The sequence below is a fragment of the Akebia trifoliata genome, chromosome 1, assembly GCF_017979445.1.
Source record: "Akebia trifoliata isolate Shusen 1 chromosome 1, ASM1797944v1, whole genome shotgun sequence".
Taxonomy (NCBI): domain Eukaryota; kingdom Viridiplantae; phylum Streptophyta; class Magnoliopsida; order Ranunculales; family Lardizabalaceae; genus Akebia; species Akebia trifoliata.
The window spans coordinates 24,000,296-24,016,440 of record NC_141375.1 but is presented as its reverse complement, the minus strand read 5'-3'; the positions used below and the strand labels follow the sequence as shown (position 1 = coordinate 24,016,440).

Sequence of the window (16,145 nt, the reverse complement as noted above, 5' to 3'; positions counted from 1 at the left end):
CTATTGCTGTTTTTTCATGAATTTGGTAGTTTGTCATGGTAGAAGGGAAAATAAAGTAGATTTCTTTTTCTTTTCATTGTCGTGACATGTGATTTACTATCAGTTCTTAGTGTCTAGAATGGCTTCAGAAGTAGTTTTTAGTGGAAGTAAACATGTTTTGGACAACTATTGGAGTTCATTTAATGTTGGAAAAGGTGTAGTGTTGCATGCCTCAGAGATTGATCCAAGGAGGAAAAAAAGATTGAAAAGAGATCTCAAATGTTTATATTTTTTTTATTATATAAATTTTATGTTTGATTTTTAAGGCACAGTTGTACAAATGATAGATAGATCAACCTAGATGCAATGTGCTCAGCTCATTGTTGTACAATTCCTCACTCTTGATATGTACATAATGCAAAAGTTATAGTTTATAAAGAGTTTGGTCTTATTCAGTTCTTTTTCATTATTGTAATCTCAATTTTATGTTTAAATTTACATTTAAAAAAAATTATTTTATTATATAAAAAAAGGGACTACAATGCTTTCTCATCTCGAAAAAGATTCCTTTAAGTTATACTTCCCCCAGTTATTGCTTGAGGGGGGTGGAACGAGAGAAATAACAGGATGTTCGATAATAAGATGAGAAGTCCTCACGATAGTTTTTTGGCGATCTTGGACTATTTGTATCTTTGGTCTAAACAGAACATAGACTTTGGGGGAACTTCTTTTAATGATTTTGTTTTTAGATGGAATTATTTATGTAATCTTTGAAGTTTAATCTTCTTTACTGTTGCTCTTTGAGAGACCTCCTTGGCCTTCTTGTACTTATTTTCCCTTTATCAATAGATTATACTTATAAAAAAAAAAAATTATTCAAGTTGAGAACTTAAGAAAAGTCTTAAAAAAAATTGTGTGTTTTTCACATTCATATCCATATATATTGAAATATCCCCCATCTTTTAAAGATCTATTACTTTATATATCATTTTTTAAAAATCACCATTTCTTCTAATATTTATGAGGGTCAATCTATTTCTTCTCTCAACTTGTGCAACTTTAAATATTGTCCACTTTCGCATTTACGTTGATGAACTAGATGAACATGATTGACTTGAGATATGATTAAAAATCTTTTGAGCACAGGTTCAAGATAACAATTGAAACTTTATAAAGTTCCTTACTAATTAAGAATACTTAAATATTTCTACACATATTTATCTGATATTTTTATTTTTAATCTAAAATTGCATAGAGTAAATTTAAAGCTAAGAACATAATGTAAGATTTTAAGACCATACACAATCAACTTTACATGAACATTCATTCTATTGATCTATTTTGTAAGATTCAATAGGTATTTGCCCAACATAACTTTCTCATGTGAATGACTTAGACTCTATTGAAAGTGTTTTAGGGTATGAAAAATAAGTAAGATCAAAGCTTAAAACCCTCAGAGAGAGTGAGAGAGAGAGAGAGAAGTACGTGTGTGTAGATAGTTATTGGGGTGAGGCAATGAAGATTCACCCTATCTAAATCACCAAGAATTAGCACGCATCTTGGGGTGGCGTTAGCAAAAAGTTGGTGAGGCAATAGAAGCTCTCGAAAAAGACAAAAAAATACCTATTGTCTTTCCACATCTTCCCATCCCCGTCATGGTTTTTATACTCGTCTAAGACCAAGACGTATCGCCCGAGTTAACTCGATATCAGAGTTGAACAAGACCAACTCACAAAGTCATTTTTTGACCGAGATTTATGAGTCACATTTAATTTTTTGATTTGTCTCACAAGATGTCTCAAACGTATCGAAAAACTCATCTAAGACGACTCAGTATCGTAGCTGAATGAGATGAGACAAGACACCGAGTTTAAAAACCATGATCCCCGTTCATATATCCAAATATACACTCACAAAGAGCAAATGAACAATTGAATTATTTCCAAAAGGGGGATACAAATGATCCTTAATGCTTGCTCTTTCAAATAACATAACCAACATATGGTTCATCACACACACAAAGAGAGAGAGAGAGAGAGATTAATGAACATTAATCCCCTTAATGAACACATGGTTCATTACAAATGATCTCAATAAAATCCACACACACACACACAAAAAAAAAAAAAAACCCTTATTTCTCCAATTTCTGATTTTCCTCCAAGAGATACTTCTTGACAGCATCCCTCATATCATCAAACCTATCAGCCATCTCAAAGAACTTCATCACCTTTTCAAGCTCCCGATCTCCTAAATCATCGATGAACGGGCGCACCGGAAGTGCGTTCTCCGGTTGTAAAACATAAGCATTAGGATTATCATCCACCAATACTACATTCTTCAAATCTCTCCCCAATTCATACAAATCCTTCACAAATTTCCCTTCCCTTTCCTTACACGAATCTCGATAAAGCCGATGAGATATCACCCCCTTAGAATCAACCCTATCTATTACAAGCGAAGCATATTCCTTCAATCCTGCTGTGAAAATAACAATTTCAAAGTTCTTCGATATCGATTCCAATAGCTCATCGACACCCGGACGCTTCAAGATGTAGAAATTTAGTATTTCTCCTTCGATCTCTGGTCGAACGATGAAATCATACTTTTCGGGTGGTGGGTCTGTTTTGGAATGAATCAATGTCTCATCAAGGTCTAGAAATATAGTCTTCTTCGTGGGAAATGTCGGTGGGGGAAGGGTATTTCGGAAAATTAGGGATCGAAAGACTTGATCATGATTTTGTTCTTGTTCTTCTTGAGGGAATTTCTTTAAGAGTCGAAACCCTTTGTTTCTGCGGCGATTTGGGGTTCCAATGTTGGCAAATTTAGTAAAGATTTTGATGAGACGGCGTTGGCAAGCAAAGATCGAATTGTTGATTGAAGCGATCACGATCGAAGAGGCGTTTGAAACATTCTTCAAAGGAGACTTCTTGCGGTGTCGATTCCTACGATCTTTGGAGGCTTTTATGGGGGTTTTCTTGATGATTTTGGACACCATTGTTGTAGGGTTTTCTTTCTTCGGAGAGAGAGAGAAAGAGAGAGAGAGAGGACAGTTAAGATGGTGTGTAAAAGCGGGTTGAGCGGTCAAGCATCAGTTTGAAAGTTTAAATTTTTGGTTCGTGCTCAACGGTCATGACAACTAGTGGTTCGGTACCGAAGCTAACAACCACTTGTCTTATCTAAGATATTTGTTATTTAATTGGGAGGTTTTTTCTTGAAATAGAATGAAGGACAAAATGCAAATTTCTCAAAGGACCTTGGCATTGGGACTTATTTTTTAAATAATCCCTAAGTTTTAGGAGGTTTTTTCTTGAAATAAAAATAAAAGACCCTGGTGGAGGGATTTTTTTCTAAATAATCTCTAAGTTTTGGATGGTCTCTTAATAGTCTATTTAGTAAATTTTTCTTTTCTGAACGATCCTGGAATTCATACTTGTATAAGGTCTTTGAAATATTCAAACTATCATTTTCTCATCTTCTTCACATAGTTAGGTTTTTCAACGATCATTGCAATCATTTTCAATAATCTTTGATTATTAATGACGAATGGAGAATGACATTCTCTTAATTTTAACATCTAAATGTTTTATTTATTTTGATGATTTATAAAATAAAATAAAATAATTGAAGAACAAGGTTGAGATTTGAAAAAAAATGAGTAACAAACTAAACAATTTAAAGTGGTGAAATCAACAATGTAATGTGCACTAGATTTTTTTTTTCGTTTTTTAACTTCGATACTTAGTAAATCTCCTTGAAATACTCAAAATGTATAAATCATAATTGTAAATCAAAAATTACGATATGATCATAAAAAAATTTAGAGTCTCAACTTTGTTCTTCATTTTTCTTAATGAAACATCAAAATAAAAATTCATCTAAATGTTCAAAAGTAAGAGAATATCATTCGTCATTCATGATCAAAGATTGTCTAAAATGATCAACGATCGTCAGAAATGATCGCAGTCACCGTTGGAAAACCTAACTATGTAAAGAAGATGGTAAAAGGATATACGTGAGATGAGGTTCACGGACTATCAAGAAAAGAAAAGTTTACTAAATGGACTACTAAGAGACCACTCAAAACTAAGAGACTATTTAAAAAAAAATGCCTCCACTGAGATCCTTAAGTAATTTTTCCAACAAAAAAAAAGTTGAAATACTCCTGGCAACCTTAACATCCCATGATGAGGATCTTCATCAATAAAGGGACGAACCCATTAATTACACATCACCTAATTAACAATTGCATTCCACTTAATAAAAAAATCCTCCTTGCACTTTGAATCTATATCAACGCACTCCCCCCAAAAAAATTGCACTCCTTTTCTTTATCTTCCATTCGTTTTTAATTGGCAAAACCCTGCTTTGGACGTGTTCATTTTCTTCTTCCACAATTGCATGCCGTCATGATCATCTTCCTATTGTTCCTTTTTATTTTTCTTCTTTGGCATTCGGAACAGATCCTTTGTAGATGTAGTTATAAATGTTGAGAGTGTGCCACATCATCAAGACAATTACATCTGTTAATTTAAATTTAGGAGTTCAGTAACCGATCCTTAAAACTCGATCTAGTAAAAAAAAGTTTTTTTTTTCTTTCAAATTTGATCTAAACTGTGAGTATAAGTGCATGGAGTTATTTTTTATTTTTTTTTCTTTTTTCAATGTGATGTTTTGTGGATTGTAGAACAAGAGTTACAAGAGGAATGGTTACAAAGGATTTGTGCACTTTAACATTATTATATACATATGGCTGTGACGTCGAAAGAAGATATTTGGGACCTTGATTAATGGCAATATATAATAGAAAAATAAGAGTAAAGAATGAAGTAAATCAAAAGAATTTGCAGAAAATTCTTCTGGTGAGGTGTGACTAGACAAGAATTTTTTTTTCTCACAGCACCCCCACCATTTGACATTTATTAAAAAAAAAAGAAAAAAAGAAAACAAAACCATATGAGAGAAATTTCTCTCTCTTACCCACGATGGAGAAAGGGAAATTCCCTTATAGCATCACCTTTTGGCATCCAAAAACATGATCCAATACCAAACAATTGTAGAGGATGAAATTCTAAGAGCTTTGATAATAAAAAGAAAATTTAAAAAAAAATTATTTTTCATCGTTAAAATTTTATTTTAAATTAGGAGTTCAGTAGTTGTCACCTTTCAATACCTTGGACCAAGCTCAAAAAATAATTTTTTTTATTTTGAATTTGAATTTTTTTTTTTTTTACTGAAATTTAGAAAGCTGAGGTGTTAGATTGCCAATGTGATAATCACTATGAGCCCAAAGATCTTTACTAAGATTTGTCATTTTAAGATTAAAATTTAGAATCGTGATGAATGCACACGATTTTGGTACACAGTTGATGTGCCAAGGGCACAGAACCATAAATCTTTTTCATCGAGATACATAGGAAAAAGATGTGTAGTTACATTTTCTTACCACATCAACCGTGTGCATTCATCATTATTCTAAAATTTATGCCATACGAAGTGCGGGTAGGAGGGAGAAATTTTATCCCTTTTGGCTTTTGGCTTTCATCTCTTAGCTGTCAAGCCACAGGTGTGCTGTGAGCAAAAAAATGTCTTGCAAGTAGTATTGTGGTTTTTAATAGTTACTATGGCAACACCAACTTTTACTAATGTCACACCAATTCCGATTAGAATTGCAGATGTGACGTTAGTAAAAGAAGTTGTAGCAATAACAACTCTCTTTTTTCAGATTGGAGCGCAACCCGTATCAATGGTCTGCAATTAAGAAAATTATAAGCTTCAAACCACATTCGAGACTCAGATTTTTGGTTTGCTAGTCCACATATGTGTTCGTGGCACAAGAGTGTGCCATATGGCAATAAAGTGGGGATAGAGTTGGGTTACTTACGTTACTCAACACCCGGTGTACAGTATCTGAACTCAGTAAAAGAAACCGACAGATTTGTTTTTTTTTCCTTTTCAAGATAAGATTCGAAAGAGTTTAAAACTTGTAAGTTTGGGATGTGGGGTCACCGACTATTCTAGGAACAAAGCATCGTCTCCATCCATCATTCATCGAATCACACATAATTATCCAACCTTTCCTCTTAAAATTATGCTTAAAAACAAGTTGATGAGTAGTGAGTCAACTCGGAGTAGTCAAATAAATAAGACTAACTTCCAAATAAAGAACACTAACTATAACACGTAATGTGGCAATAATTTTAATAAAAATTATTATTCTATGAATTCCAACATGTGTCATGTTAGCACACTTAATGCATTTTTTGAATTTTGACTTAATCAAATTTCTAAAAATAGATTCATTTAATTTATATGAATTTTGCTAACATGTGTGCTATAATAAATACACCTTTGGGAATAAAGCATATAAGGGTATTTTTGATATAAAAAAAAATTATAAATTTCCAAGGTGTATTTACAAAACCCAATTTTTATTATTGAGTTTTGTTAACTTGGGCCTAAATGGCACACATTAAGACACATTAAATACACCTTGAAAATAGGTTTTCCTTCCTAAAGTGCCCAAAAAAAAATCTTACATAAAAATGCCTCAAATGTTTATTTCCAAGGTGTATTTAATACATATTAATGTGTGCCCTGTGGGCACAAGTTAAGAAAGCCCAATTTTTTTTATTCATCAAACCTGATGTAGTGAAATGATTGGATTTGCAAGTTGATTTAGTACAAGTTCATCGAATTCCATAAACCTAATAATACAAATTGTACCACCTATTGTTTTGCTATGTAAGAATTTGTAAATTATTTAAGAAAAATAAGGAAAAATTATTCAAAAGACCCTGCCAGAGGGATTTCTTTTTAAATATCCCTAAGTTTTGGGTGGTAAGCTTGATAGTCAATCTAGTAAATTACTCTTAATAGTTTCTCGATATCATCTTTTGTAATAATGTTTTAAAATGTACAAACTACCCTTTTTCTCATCTTCTTCACATACTTAGTTTTTTCAACAGGGATTGAGATCAATTTCGACGATTTTATTGTAAAAGATGAATGAAAAAAATCATATACTTCTAAATTAGAACATTTAGTTGTATTTTTTTGATTTATGATAATAAATGAAGAACGGAATTGATATTTTAAATTTTTTGAAGATTTCATAGTAACTTTTGATATGTTTATCCATTTTACAATTATAATATATACATTTTACGTATTTCGATAATATCTATCGAGTATCATAGTTGAAAAAATGAAGAAAATGTGTTGAGTTCAACATTTTTATTGTCGAGCTCACCACTTTTGTCAAGTTCGACATTTTTAAAAGTTGACAAATTTAACAATAAAAATGTCAAACTCGATAATAAAAACTAGTGAAGTTGAAAATAAATAACAAGTGGTGATTCAATGTTATATAAAAAAATTGGAATCTCAATTTTGTTTTTTATTTTGTATTTTTATTATAAATCGTTGAAATAAATAAATAAAAATATATCTAAATATTCAAAATTAGAAGTATATCATTTTCATTCGTTATTCACGATAAAAAAAAATTGTCGAAAATGATTGCAATTATTGTGAAAAACCTAAGTATGTGATGAAGATGAAAAAAAAAGAAGATAATTTGAAAATTTCAAAAACATTATAAAGTGAGATGAGTTTGAGGGAACGTCAAGAAATAAAAAATTTACTAAATAGGCAGTCAAGCTATTGAAAAAAGTTTTGGGACATCTAGAAAGAAACCCATATATCAGGGTCATTTAAGTAATTTTCCCTTAAAATAATCTGATGACATGATCTAAAGAGTCCTTGACCGCAGAGACCCCATTTCACACTTTTTTACTTATTTATGTGGAGGTGAGCACAGCGTCAGAGAAGCTTTTCACTCATATTTTGATGAAAAAGCGTCTATGGTTCGTACACATCTCCACGTCATCAATGTCAAATTTTAATGTTGCTTGAGTGTTTTTCCTATATTAATCTTCTAAAATTCAAACGTAACGCGTTGACTCATTATATTGTGAGTCGACTCAACGATTATTAAAATAGTGTTTAATATGAAACAAATCCTTGTCGTGATTCGCCTAAATCTAGCTATAAAACTCACATTTATTTCCATTCTCTCTCCATTTATTTCCTCTCCACACAAAAGCCATTCTCTCAATCCTTGAGAGAGAGAGAGAGAGAGATGGGTATTTGGTTTGGTTACTGTTTGTGTTCTCTGATTGTTGTCTTTCTTCAACAGGCAGAATCAAACCTGTTGCAATATAATAAAGTAGGCAAATTACAAACGAATGGCTGTGATTTGTTCTATGGTACTTGGATCTTTGATGAAACAATCTCTCTCTACGATTCATCCACGTGTCCTTTCATCGAGCACGAGTTCAACTGCCAGAACAATGGACGGCCAGATGATCTTTACACCAAATACAGATGGAAACCCTATGGTTGTGAATTGGCCAGGTACCACCACCACCTCTTGATCTTGGCTCTACTTCTTTAATCTTGTTTGCTTTTTTTTTTTTCTTATCAGTTACCGTTATAACGGCGTTGGGTACAGCAAAAGCTGCCTAGTGTTGACGCCGTTATCACCGTTAAATGTGATTTGTATCACCATAGATTCTTACAGTCCATAGCGGTTTAGTTCTAAATCTCAACGAGGTCTGTCGTAGCTTGGCTGAGCCAACTTGATTTTTATGTGACTCAGTTTGCAAATAAGTAAAGTCGCCCAGGAATGGTAACTCGGACGGGTTTTATGTGTTCAACACATTCTTTGACTTTCCCGAATCTACTCTTCAAGCCTACGAGTTGACTCAACTCATTGGACAAGATTCTTTGACTCTAAACTCGTGTAAGGAAAGATTAAGAGTCATGATAACCGGACTATCCCACGTGGCAAACTCAATCGACTATCTGACGTGACAAATCTGCGCTCTTCGGATCTTTTGAATCTAAACCCGAGGAGATACACTTTTTTATGGGGAAGTGTAGTCGAGTATCTTGAGGATTGCAGATCTACGGTTACAAATTTGTCACGTCAAAGTAGTCGAGTGAGTTTGCCACGTGGGGTAGTCAGTTTATCATGATTCGCTCTTACATAACCTATTGATGTGGTATGTGAGGAGAACCATGGATCTTTTTCCATGTGTATCCCGAAGAAAAAGATCGGTTCTGTACACTACCACGTCAAGAGTATCAATTTATCACAACTTGTAAGGGATTTATTTTTATATTTTTTTTGGCATCAATTTTGGTAGTAAAATTAATTTCGAATGTGTACCAAAACTGCCCTCAGTTTTCATTTACCAATGACTTATTTTCAATGAATAAAACATTAATAATAAGAGAAATCAATGCTTTAAAAGGGATAAATTCTCAAATAATTATAAAAGTTTTCGGTATATCTAAAATGTTGTTAACGTTGACAAAGTTATTATGTAAAGTTGACAATTTGATAATATTTTGTCAATATTACGTAGTAATTATGTCAATATTAATAATATTTCAAAAATACTGAATTTTTTTATAATTATTTGAGAATTTACCTTGCTAATGTTGACAAAATTATCTTATAATATTAATAATTGGATAACATTTTATCAACAAATGTAATACTTTTGATATTTTTGAAAACTTTGGGAATTTACCCTTTAAAAATATGCTCGGAGGAAGATGATAATTCCTTCAAATTTTTGAATAGAATTAAAATATTGGAAAGAACCATGTAATTTGCATAATCAATAGATAGAGAATATAATTTCTATTGTATGAAAATTCTTAGTAATTAAATTGAATACAAATTTGATATTATTTTAATAAAAACAAAAATTTGATAAATATGTTCCAATTTTAAAAATTTTGTAAATATAATATATTGAAAAAAATACTTAAAAGCCCTCTACGGAGGGATTTTTTTCTAATTAGTCCTTAAATTTTGGATAATCTCTTAATAGTCCATTTAGTAAATTTTTATGTTCTTAATACAGTCCCTCGATCTCATCTCTCACATTTCTTACGATTGAATGTTTTAATCATTCAAACTCATCATTTTTATCCAAAAAAATAGAATTCTTGACATCTTAATCAAGTTTCTTAGACTTCATATTCTGTCGAAAATGATTTAAGATGAAAATAAGGAATTTTTTTCCTACTTTTTACTTAGTTTTTGGATGAAAATCGATCAAGTGTGATTCTTTCTCGAGTTTTAAGTTGATCATTCCATGTATTTTAGTAGAGAAAACTCGAAAAGTATAAATGGGTGGATTTAACCATTTTTTCCTTAAAAAATAGTAACATAAGACACTAAATAGTAGCGAGTTCGACAACAAACTTTGAGAACTCGACACTAAATAAAAAAATGGTGAGTTCACCACTAACGAGAGATCATTAAAAAATAAAAAAATTAAATTTTATTAAATGTCCTGTCAAATTATCGTGCAAAACTTAGAGATTATTTAGAAATAAATTAAGTAATCTTCTGTAATATAAATAAACCAAACGAATTCAATCATCACCCACTAATTTGACAAATTTTATAGTCAATAAATTGGTTGAGTTCTTAAAACGATTGCAAAGAAAAACATTCCACTTGTTTGGTGATAGCACATCTAACGAGGCGCAATTGATGCTCGGATTTTTTTATGATTAAAGGTCATGTCAGAATTTTTTGTTGGGTCGTCAGTCAGACAGATAAAAAAAAAAGCTCTTACTTTCGCATGTGACATAGAGAATCTATGTTCAATGCAGAAGAAAATCCCTTCAGATTGTTTCATGGGTTTTCATAATTAAACCAGAGTAAATGATCCCATGCATCTAAGTCGTACAAATATTGTTAATTTGTTGTTTACTTTCCAATTTTTGGTTGCATTATTGTTGATTGTATGGTTACGATCATCTGATTTAATTGACTAAATGATCAAATTTCAGCATTCTTTTTTCAATGGAGTATAGGTAGAGTTGAGAAAAGAAAAAAAGTAATTTCTTCATCTCAGATGTGTTTTTTTTTTTTTTTTAGTCGTGATTTTTTACTTGAGTATTTTTCACTCGGTCTAAGATGGCAAGGGTACAAAATCGTTGGTCGGTTTTTTCAAGATGCTTCAGAAAACACAAGTAACCGATAAAGCTCCTCAGGAGAGGTAGGTCAAGTGTTTGAAACCCCACGAAGCAATGAATTTCTTAGGGCCTCCCTCCAAGGTCTGGTTGACTCTCGAATCAACTAGTGCACATAGGACTTTTCAAGAGGGCAGTGCATGTGATCGTGGGATTAATTTCACCGCAAGAGTGTGGGTACAACAAAAAAAAATCCTATATAATATGTTGGTTGTGTTAAGACATTATTAAGCCCTAGCCCAATCGCTTTTTAAGGAGCAAGAAGATTTTGATCTCGACCCTTTAGTAACCCTTTGCTTGCAAGCTAAAGATTAAGAGTATTGATTAAATGACTCCCCCACGTTGCATACTCTATCGACTCCTCTGACGTGACATGTGCTAGAACCATAGATCTGTGCTCCTTGTGATACACAACTACACATTTATGATCTATGGTTCTAGCCCATGACACGTTAGGGAGTTGATTGAGTATGTCACGTGGGGGAGTCATTTTATCACGTCTCAAAGATTAATGCCCTAAAACTTAGGGCTCCAACTTGGGTGGGCAAAACCCGACCCCGTTGGGTTGAACCCGACCTTGGGTTAGTTTGGGTATAGTTAGGCCTCGGGTCGGGCAACAACAAAAAATACCCAACTCAAATAGATTGGGTGCTGAAATAGGTATCGCCTAACCCGATTAACTAGAATCCGAACTTAATATGATTATAATATTATTTTAAAATATTTCTTATCTTAGTTTCTTTCACACTCATAATTCATATTTCGATGTGTATGCTTTTGTTTATCTATATATCAAAATTAATGTCTGATTATTTTAATTAGATAAATAATTGCTTTGTTTTTAAAATTTTGTTTTAAGTGTAATTCTCTATTGTCATACAATGATTATATTACAACTTTTAATGTTTTTTTTTCTTGAAAATGGTGATTATTAATAATAATAAATGATTATTTTTGTTAATTTTATTATTTTTCTTCTCTTTAAATTTGCTTATAATTTTATGCATATCAACTTTTGAAATACATTTTTAGGAAAAATAATTGTAAATTTTAAATTCTTTTACACGCCACTTATCTTTATGTAAACCCTTACCAATACTAAATTACCTAGTATTAATGAGGAATGAATTAACCTGACTTCACTAGGGTTCAGGTTGAGCATTCCATGCCCTAGGTCAGGTTGGACAAGGGCACGGGTTGGTGTTTATCAAGTTTTGGTTGGACTTGTTTTTTGAATCGGACCAGGTCTAATAATGAACCAACTGGCAAATTGACAGCCTTAGATCGGACCCTTGTTGGATCGGACTTTTATTAAATCTCAATATTTGGATCCAAATCGATCCAACAACAACGGATTGGATCCTAATTGAATCATATTCAATGTCATATACAAAATCTAAAAAATTATATACTTTCTCATATTTTATCAATCAGGTCTTATCAAATCAGGAAATGGTTGTTCTAGATGCAATCTCATTTGCCATCAAAAACATGGATCCTCAATCCATATGGGTATTTATTTGTCGAAACGGATTAGATTTCCACTCACAACCTTACTTGCATGATCCGTCTAGAGACCTTTAATGCACCATAGTCATTGTGATTTGTGAGGAGTAGTTTATACTTCAAATGCATCCTGATTTTCATCTATGATTTGGATGATAGGTTCAACGGTCAGGATTTCTTGGAGAGATTCAAGGGCAAAAGCATCATGTTTGTGGGGGATTCACTTAGCAAAAATCAGTGGGAGTCATTTATATGTATGATTCACTCTACAGTGCCAGAAGCCCAATTCACTCTAAACAGATCAGACCCACTTTCTACATTCAAAATCACGGTGAGTTTGATCATATAAAATAATTATATTTTAATTATTAGATAATTTGAACATACACCCTCATGTTTTGGTGAAAATCTCAAGTACCCATGTATTTTCAAACTGATGAGATACCCCTAACCAATAGCCATTATCTTTTATGAGACTAACATAAAATGATTGAAATACCCTTTTATTAAGAATAATGATGAATGCGCACGGTTGGATACGTGGCCTACGTGACAAGAGCACAGAGCCACACAACTTTTTCCTGTGTATCCCAATGAAAAAGATCTATGATTTTGTGCCCTTGCCACGTCAACCATGACTCTTTGTCCTCACCTTGGGTTTTAGTGACAAAGGTCACCACTTGTTGAGCTCACGATTTTTATTTTTTATACTAATTCATCTTGTAAATTGACGAGAAAAAATAAAAATAAAGGAGTCTTGATAATATGACTCGCCATGTGGCATACTCAAATGATTCCATGACGTGGACAAGTTCGGGAAGAGTAGATCTATACGCCTCAGGATACACAGTTCCCTTGGTATACACTTTTTTATGGGGAAGTACGATTGTGTATCTTGAAGTGTACAGATCTACAGTACTCGAACTTGTCATGTCATGAAGTCATTTGAGTATGCCACTTGGTGAGTCATATTATCACGACTCTAAATAAAATGTTTTATTTTCGATGGCTTTGCCTTTGAGAAAGAGTTGTGATAATCTGACACTCTTTTTTTCAGATGCCCCGTTACGCCCCCCATCATAGAACTGTAGATGCTTTGCCTCGGGATACACAAGAAAAAGAAAAATTCTTTATTTTAGCAATAACAACGATAGATGCTAAAATAAAGATTTTTTTTTTCTTTCAAAAATGATTAAAAAAGGAGAGATGAGCAGTGATTATTTAGTCCCTGTCCATGAAAATAGTTTTTTGTACCTTAAAGAGCTTATTGGGCAGTCATAAATAATTGACAACTCAAAAGTGAGTTTTCTATTTGAAGTTGGGACCAAAGAGAAACCAGTGTCACCATCTTCCAGCTGGATATGGTTCCACCTTTTTAGGTGTATGATATGTGCATTTTTCTTAGAATTCATTTTTTGATCGCGATTTCTTACGCTGGACAGAAAAATATTTTTTCGACCCATGAAAATGATTTTTCCCCATCCGAACATTTCTACACCCTCAAAACTAAATTTTTTCCGCGTGGATCATATTGAAGCTATATTTGTAAATCTTTGCATGACAAAAATTCTGATTAATCTAATAATAACATGTAGGATTATGGAGTTACGGTGATGCTCCTTCGCAATGTGTATCTAGTAGACGTTGTAAGCGAAAAAATCGGCCGAGTTCTGAAACTTGACTCCATCGAGGATGGCAAGGCATGGAAAGACGTTGACATGTTGATCTTCAACACATGGCATTGGTGGAATCGCAGAGGAATCACACAACCGTGCGATAATTCATTCTTTAAAACACTTGTGTTTGGAATTGTAATAGCACAAGAATTTGGATTCTAACGAAAGTTTTGTGTCGTGGTTGCAGATGGGATTACATTGAAGAAGGAAATAAGATATACAAAGATATGGATCGTTTGGTTGCTTTCGAGAAAGCTTTGAAGACTTGGGCGAGATGGGTAGACTCCGATATTGATCCTACAAAAACCAGTGTGTTCTTCCAAGGGATCTCTCCATCTCACTACAAGTAAGCTCTCTTCACATGATTCCAAAACCAAAGCAAAGTGATCCAATGTTTTAAAAATCGAACCGATGATTGAACACAATTTATCAAAATGGTCCGACTTTGGCTCGATTTTTGTTGTTATAAAATTACCTAACTGCCCTCGTCTTCCCCTTGTAGCCAAAAACCCTTATTTTTTCTCGTCAAGCCCTACCATCTATAAAACATGAAGGCTATATGATCACTTTAAAAACATGGGTATGTCAAATATTCAACGAAACATGGTGTGTCAATATCAATTGTCATTTTTCGAGCTTAATCACTTGTCACATTCAGTTCTAAGAGAGAGACAGAGAGAAATATTAATAATAATAAAAAAACATTGATGGAGATAGTGAAAGCAAATATGAACTTACACTCAATTACAGAAGATTTGGCTTAGGACAGAGTGGAATGGAGGAATAAGATTCGTTTAACTGACCTAAAATCTTTGGGATAAGCTTCTTTGTTGTGTTGTTGTTGTTGTAATCTCTTCTCGTCTTGTTTTGATAATTGAATCAGCGGCGTTGAATGGAACAACCCAAATGTGAAGAATTGTTTGATAGAGAAGCAACCAATGAGTGGGTCAACATACCCCGGAGGTTCGCCACCAGCAGTATCGGTGCTAAAGGCCGTGTTGAGAACAATCTCAAGTCCAGTTTATTTGCTCGATGTGACGACCCTTTCACAACTGAGGAAAGATGGGCATCCATCCATTTATGGTCTTGGGGGCCCAAGAGGAATGGATTGCAGCCATTGGTGCCTACCTGGTGTTCCTGATACTTGGAACCAACTCTTATACAATGCCCTTATGCTTTAAATACAAGGAGTGAAGGAGTACTCTCTAAATTATTTTACAAAACCATTGAATTTTTAGAATATAATTTGAAATAATTACCCTGAAAAGGGGAATTTATTGACATTATTAAATAATTTATGGTATGTTCGGTTGATGGTATGATATTTTTTTTTAGAAAATTGATTTTCCAAGAGAGTGCAAGTCAATGTTTGATTGCTCATGTACAAAATTTGGTGGGAAAATACATCACATCTCGATTAGAATAGGCAAATGGGACCTCAAGGGAATGATAGATAATGCATGGAAAATGGGAAAATGGGAAAATGGGTGGAATTTTTTTTCTTCGGAAAATTGTGCATTTTTCCTTGAATTTGCTTTCCCATCTAAAGTGATTTTCTACCATGGTAGGGAAAATGTTTCCCATCCACTCCCCCAAATAATGGTTTTTCAACTTTAAATGATATTTTCTCATAGTATATGGTAGAATTTAGTTTCCCGTGACCATTTTCTCAAGGATTCATATTCCCCTAGAATACGAATTCCTTCCAATGATTTACCCCTCACCAATTTTGCTATTTTTCTCTTAATGATACCTCACCAACTTTAATATTTTTCCTCTTTTGCCCCTTTGATCTATATTTTTATTAATAAGACTCCTCCAACTTTTCTTTTTTTCATTTTATCCCCTTAAACCCGAAAGATGATGCACGTGTCGTAGGACAACACGGACTCTAGTAATATTATAAGTTTACAAAGAAGT

General features: G+C 33.0%; 2 protein-coding genes across 2 annotated transcripts; one reads left to right on the top strand and one right to left on the bottom strand.

The window, feature by feature from the left end:
* Positions 1-1,938: 1,938 nt before the first annotated feature.
* LOC147411101 (Haloacid dehalogenase-like hydrolase (HAD) superfamily protein) lies at positions 1,939-3,052 on the bottom strand. Its single transcript, XM_086444552.1, has one exon. It carries the CDS (start codon positions 2,975-2,977, stop codon positions 2,114-2,116), a length of 864 nt encoding a protein of 287 aa, XP_086300678.1. The 5' UTR covers positions 2,978-3,052; the 3' UTR covers positions 1,939-2,113.
* A 5,010-nt stretch (positions 3,053-8,062) lies between these two features.
* On the top strand, positions 8,063-15,539 carry TBL42 (TRICHOME BIREFRINGENCE-LIKE 42). Its single transcript, XM_086444548.1, has 5 exons — positions 8,063-8,397; positions 12,709-12,880; positions 14,145-14,320; positions 14,413-14,571; positions 15,109-15,539. Exons 1-5 carry the CDS (start codon positions 8,123-8,125, stop codon positions 15,404-15,406), a joined length of 1,080 nt encoding a protein of 359 aa, XP_086300674.1. The 5' UTR covers positions 8,063-8,122; the 3' UTR covers positions 15,407-15,539.
* The last annotated feature ends 606 nt before the right edge of the window (positions 15,540-16,145 follow it).

What these genes read in the sequence shown, in the direction of transcription:
- LOC147411101 (XM_086444552.1), bottom strand. Translation starts at nt 2,977, where the DNA reads ATGGTGTCCAAAATCATCAAGAAAACCCCCATAAAAGCCTCCAAAGAT.
- TBL42 (XM_086444548.1), top strand. Translation starts at nt 8,123, where the DNA reads ATGGGTATTTGGTTTGGTTACTGTTTGTGTTCTCTGATTGTTGTCTTT. An exon ending in CGCAGAGGAATCACACAACC is followed by an intron (nt 14,321 to 14,412) that starts GTGCGATAATTC and finishes TCGTGGTTGCAG; the next exon opens with ATGGGATTACATTGAAGAAG. An exon ending in ATCTCTCCATCTCACTACAA is followed by an intron (nt 14,572 to 15,108) that starts GTAAGCTCTCTT and finishes TAATTGAATCAG; the next exon opens with CGGCGTTGAATGGAACAACC.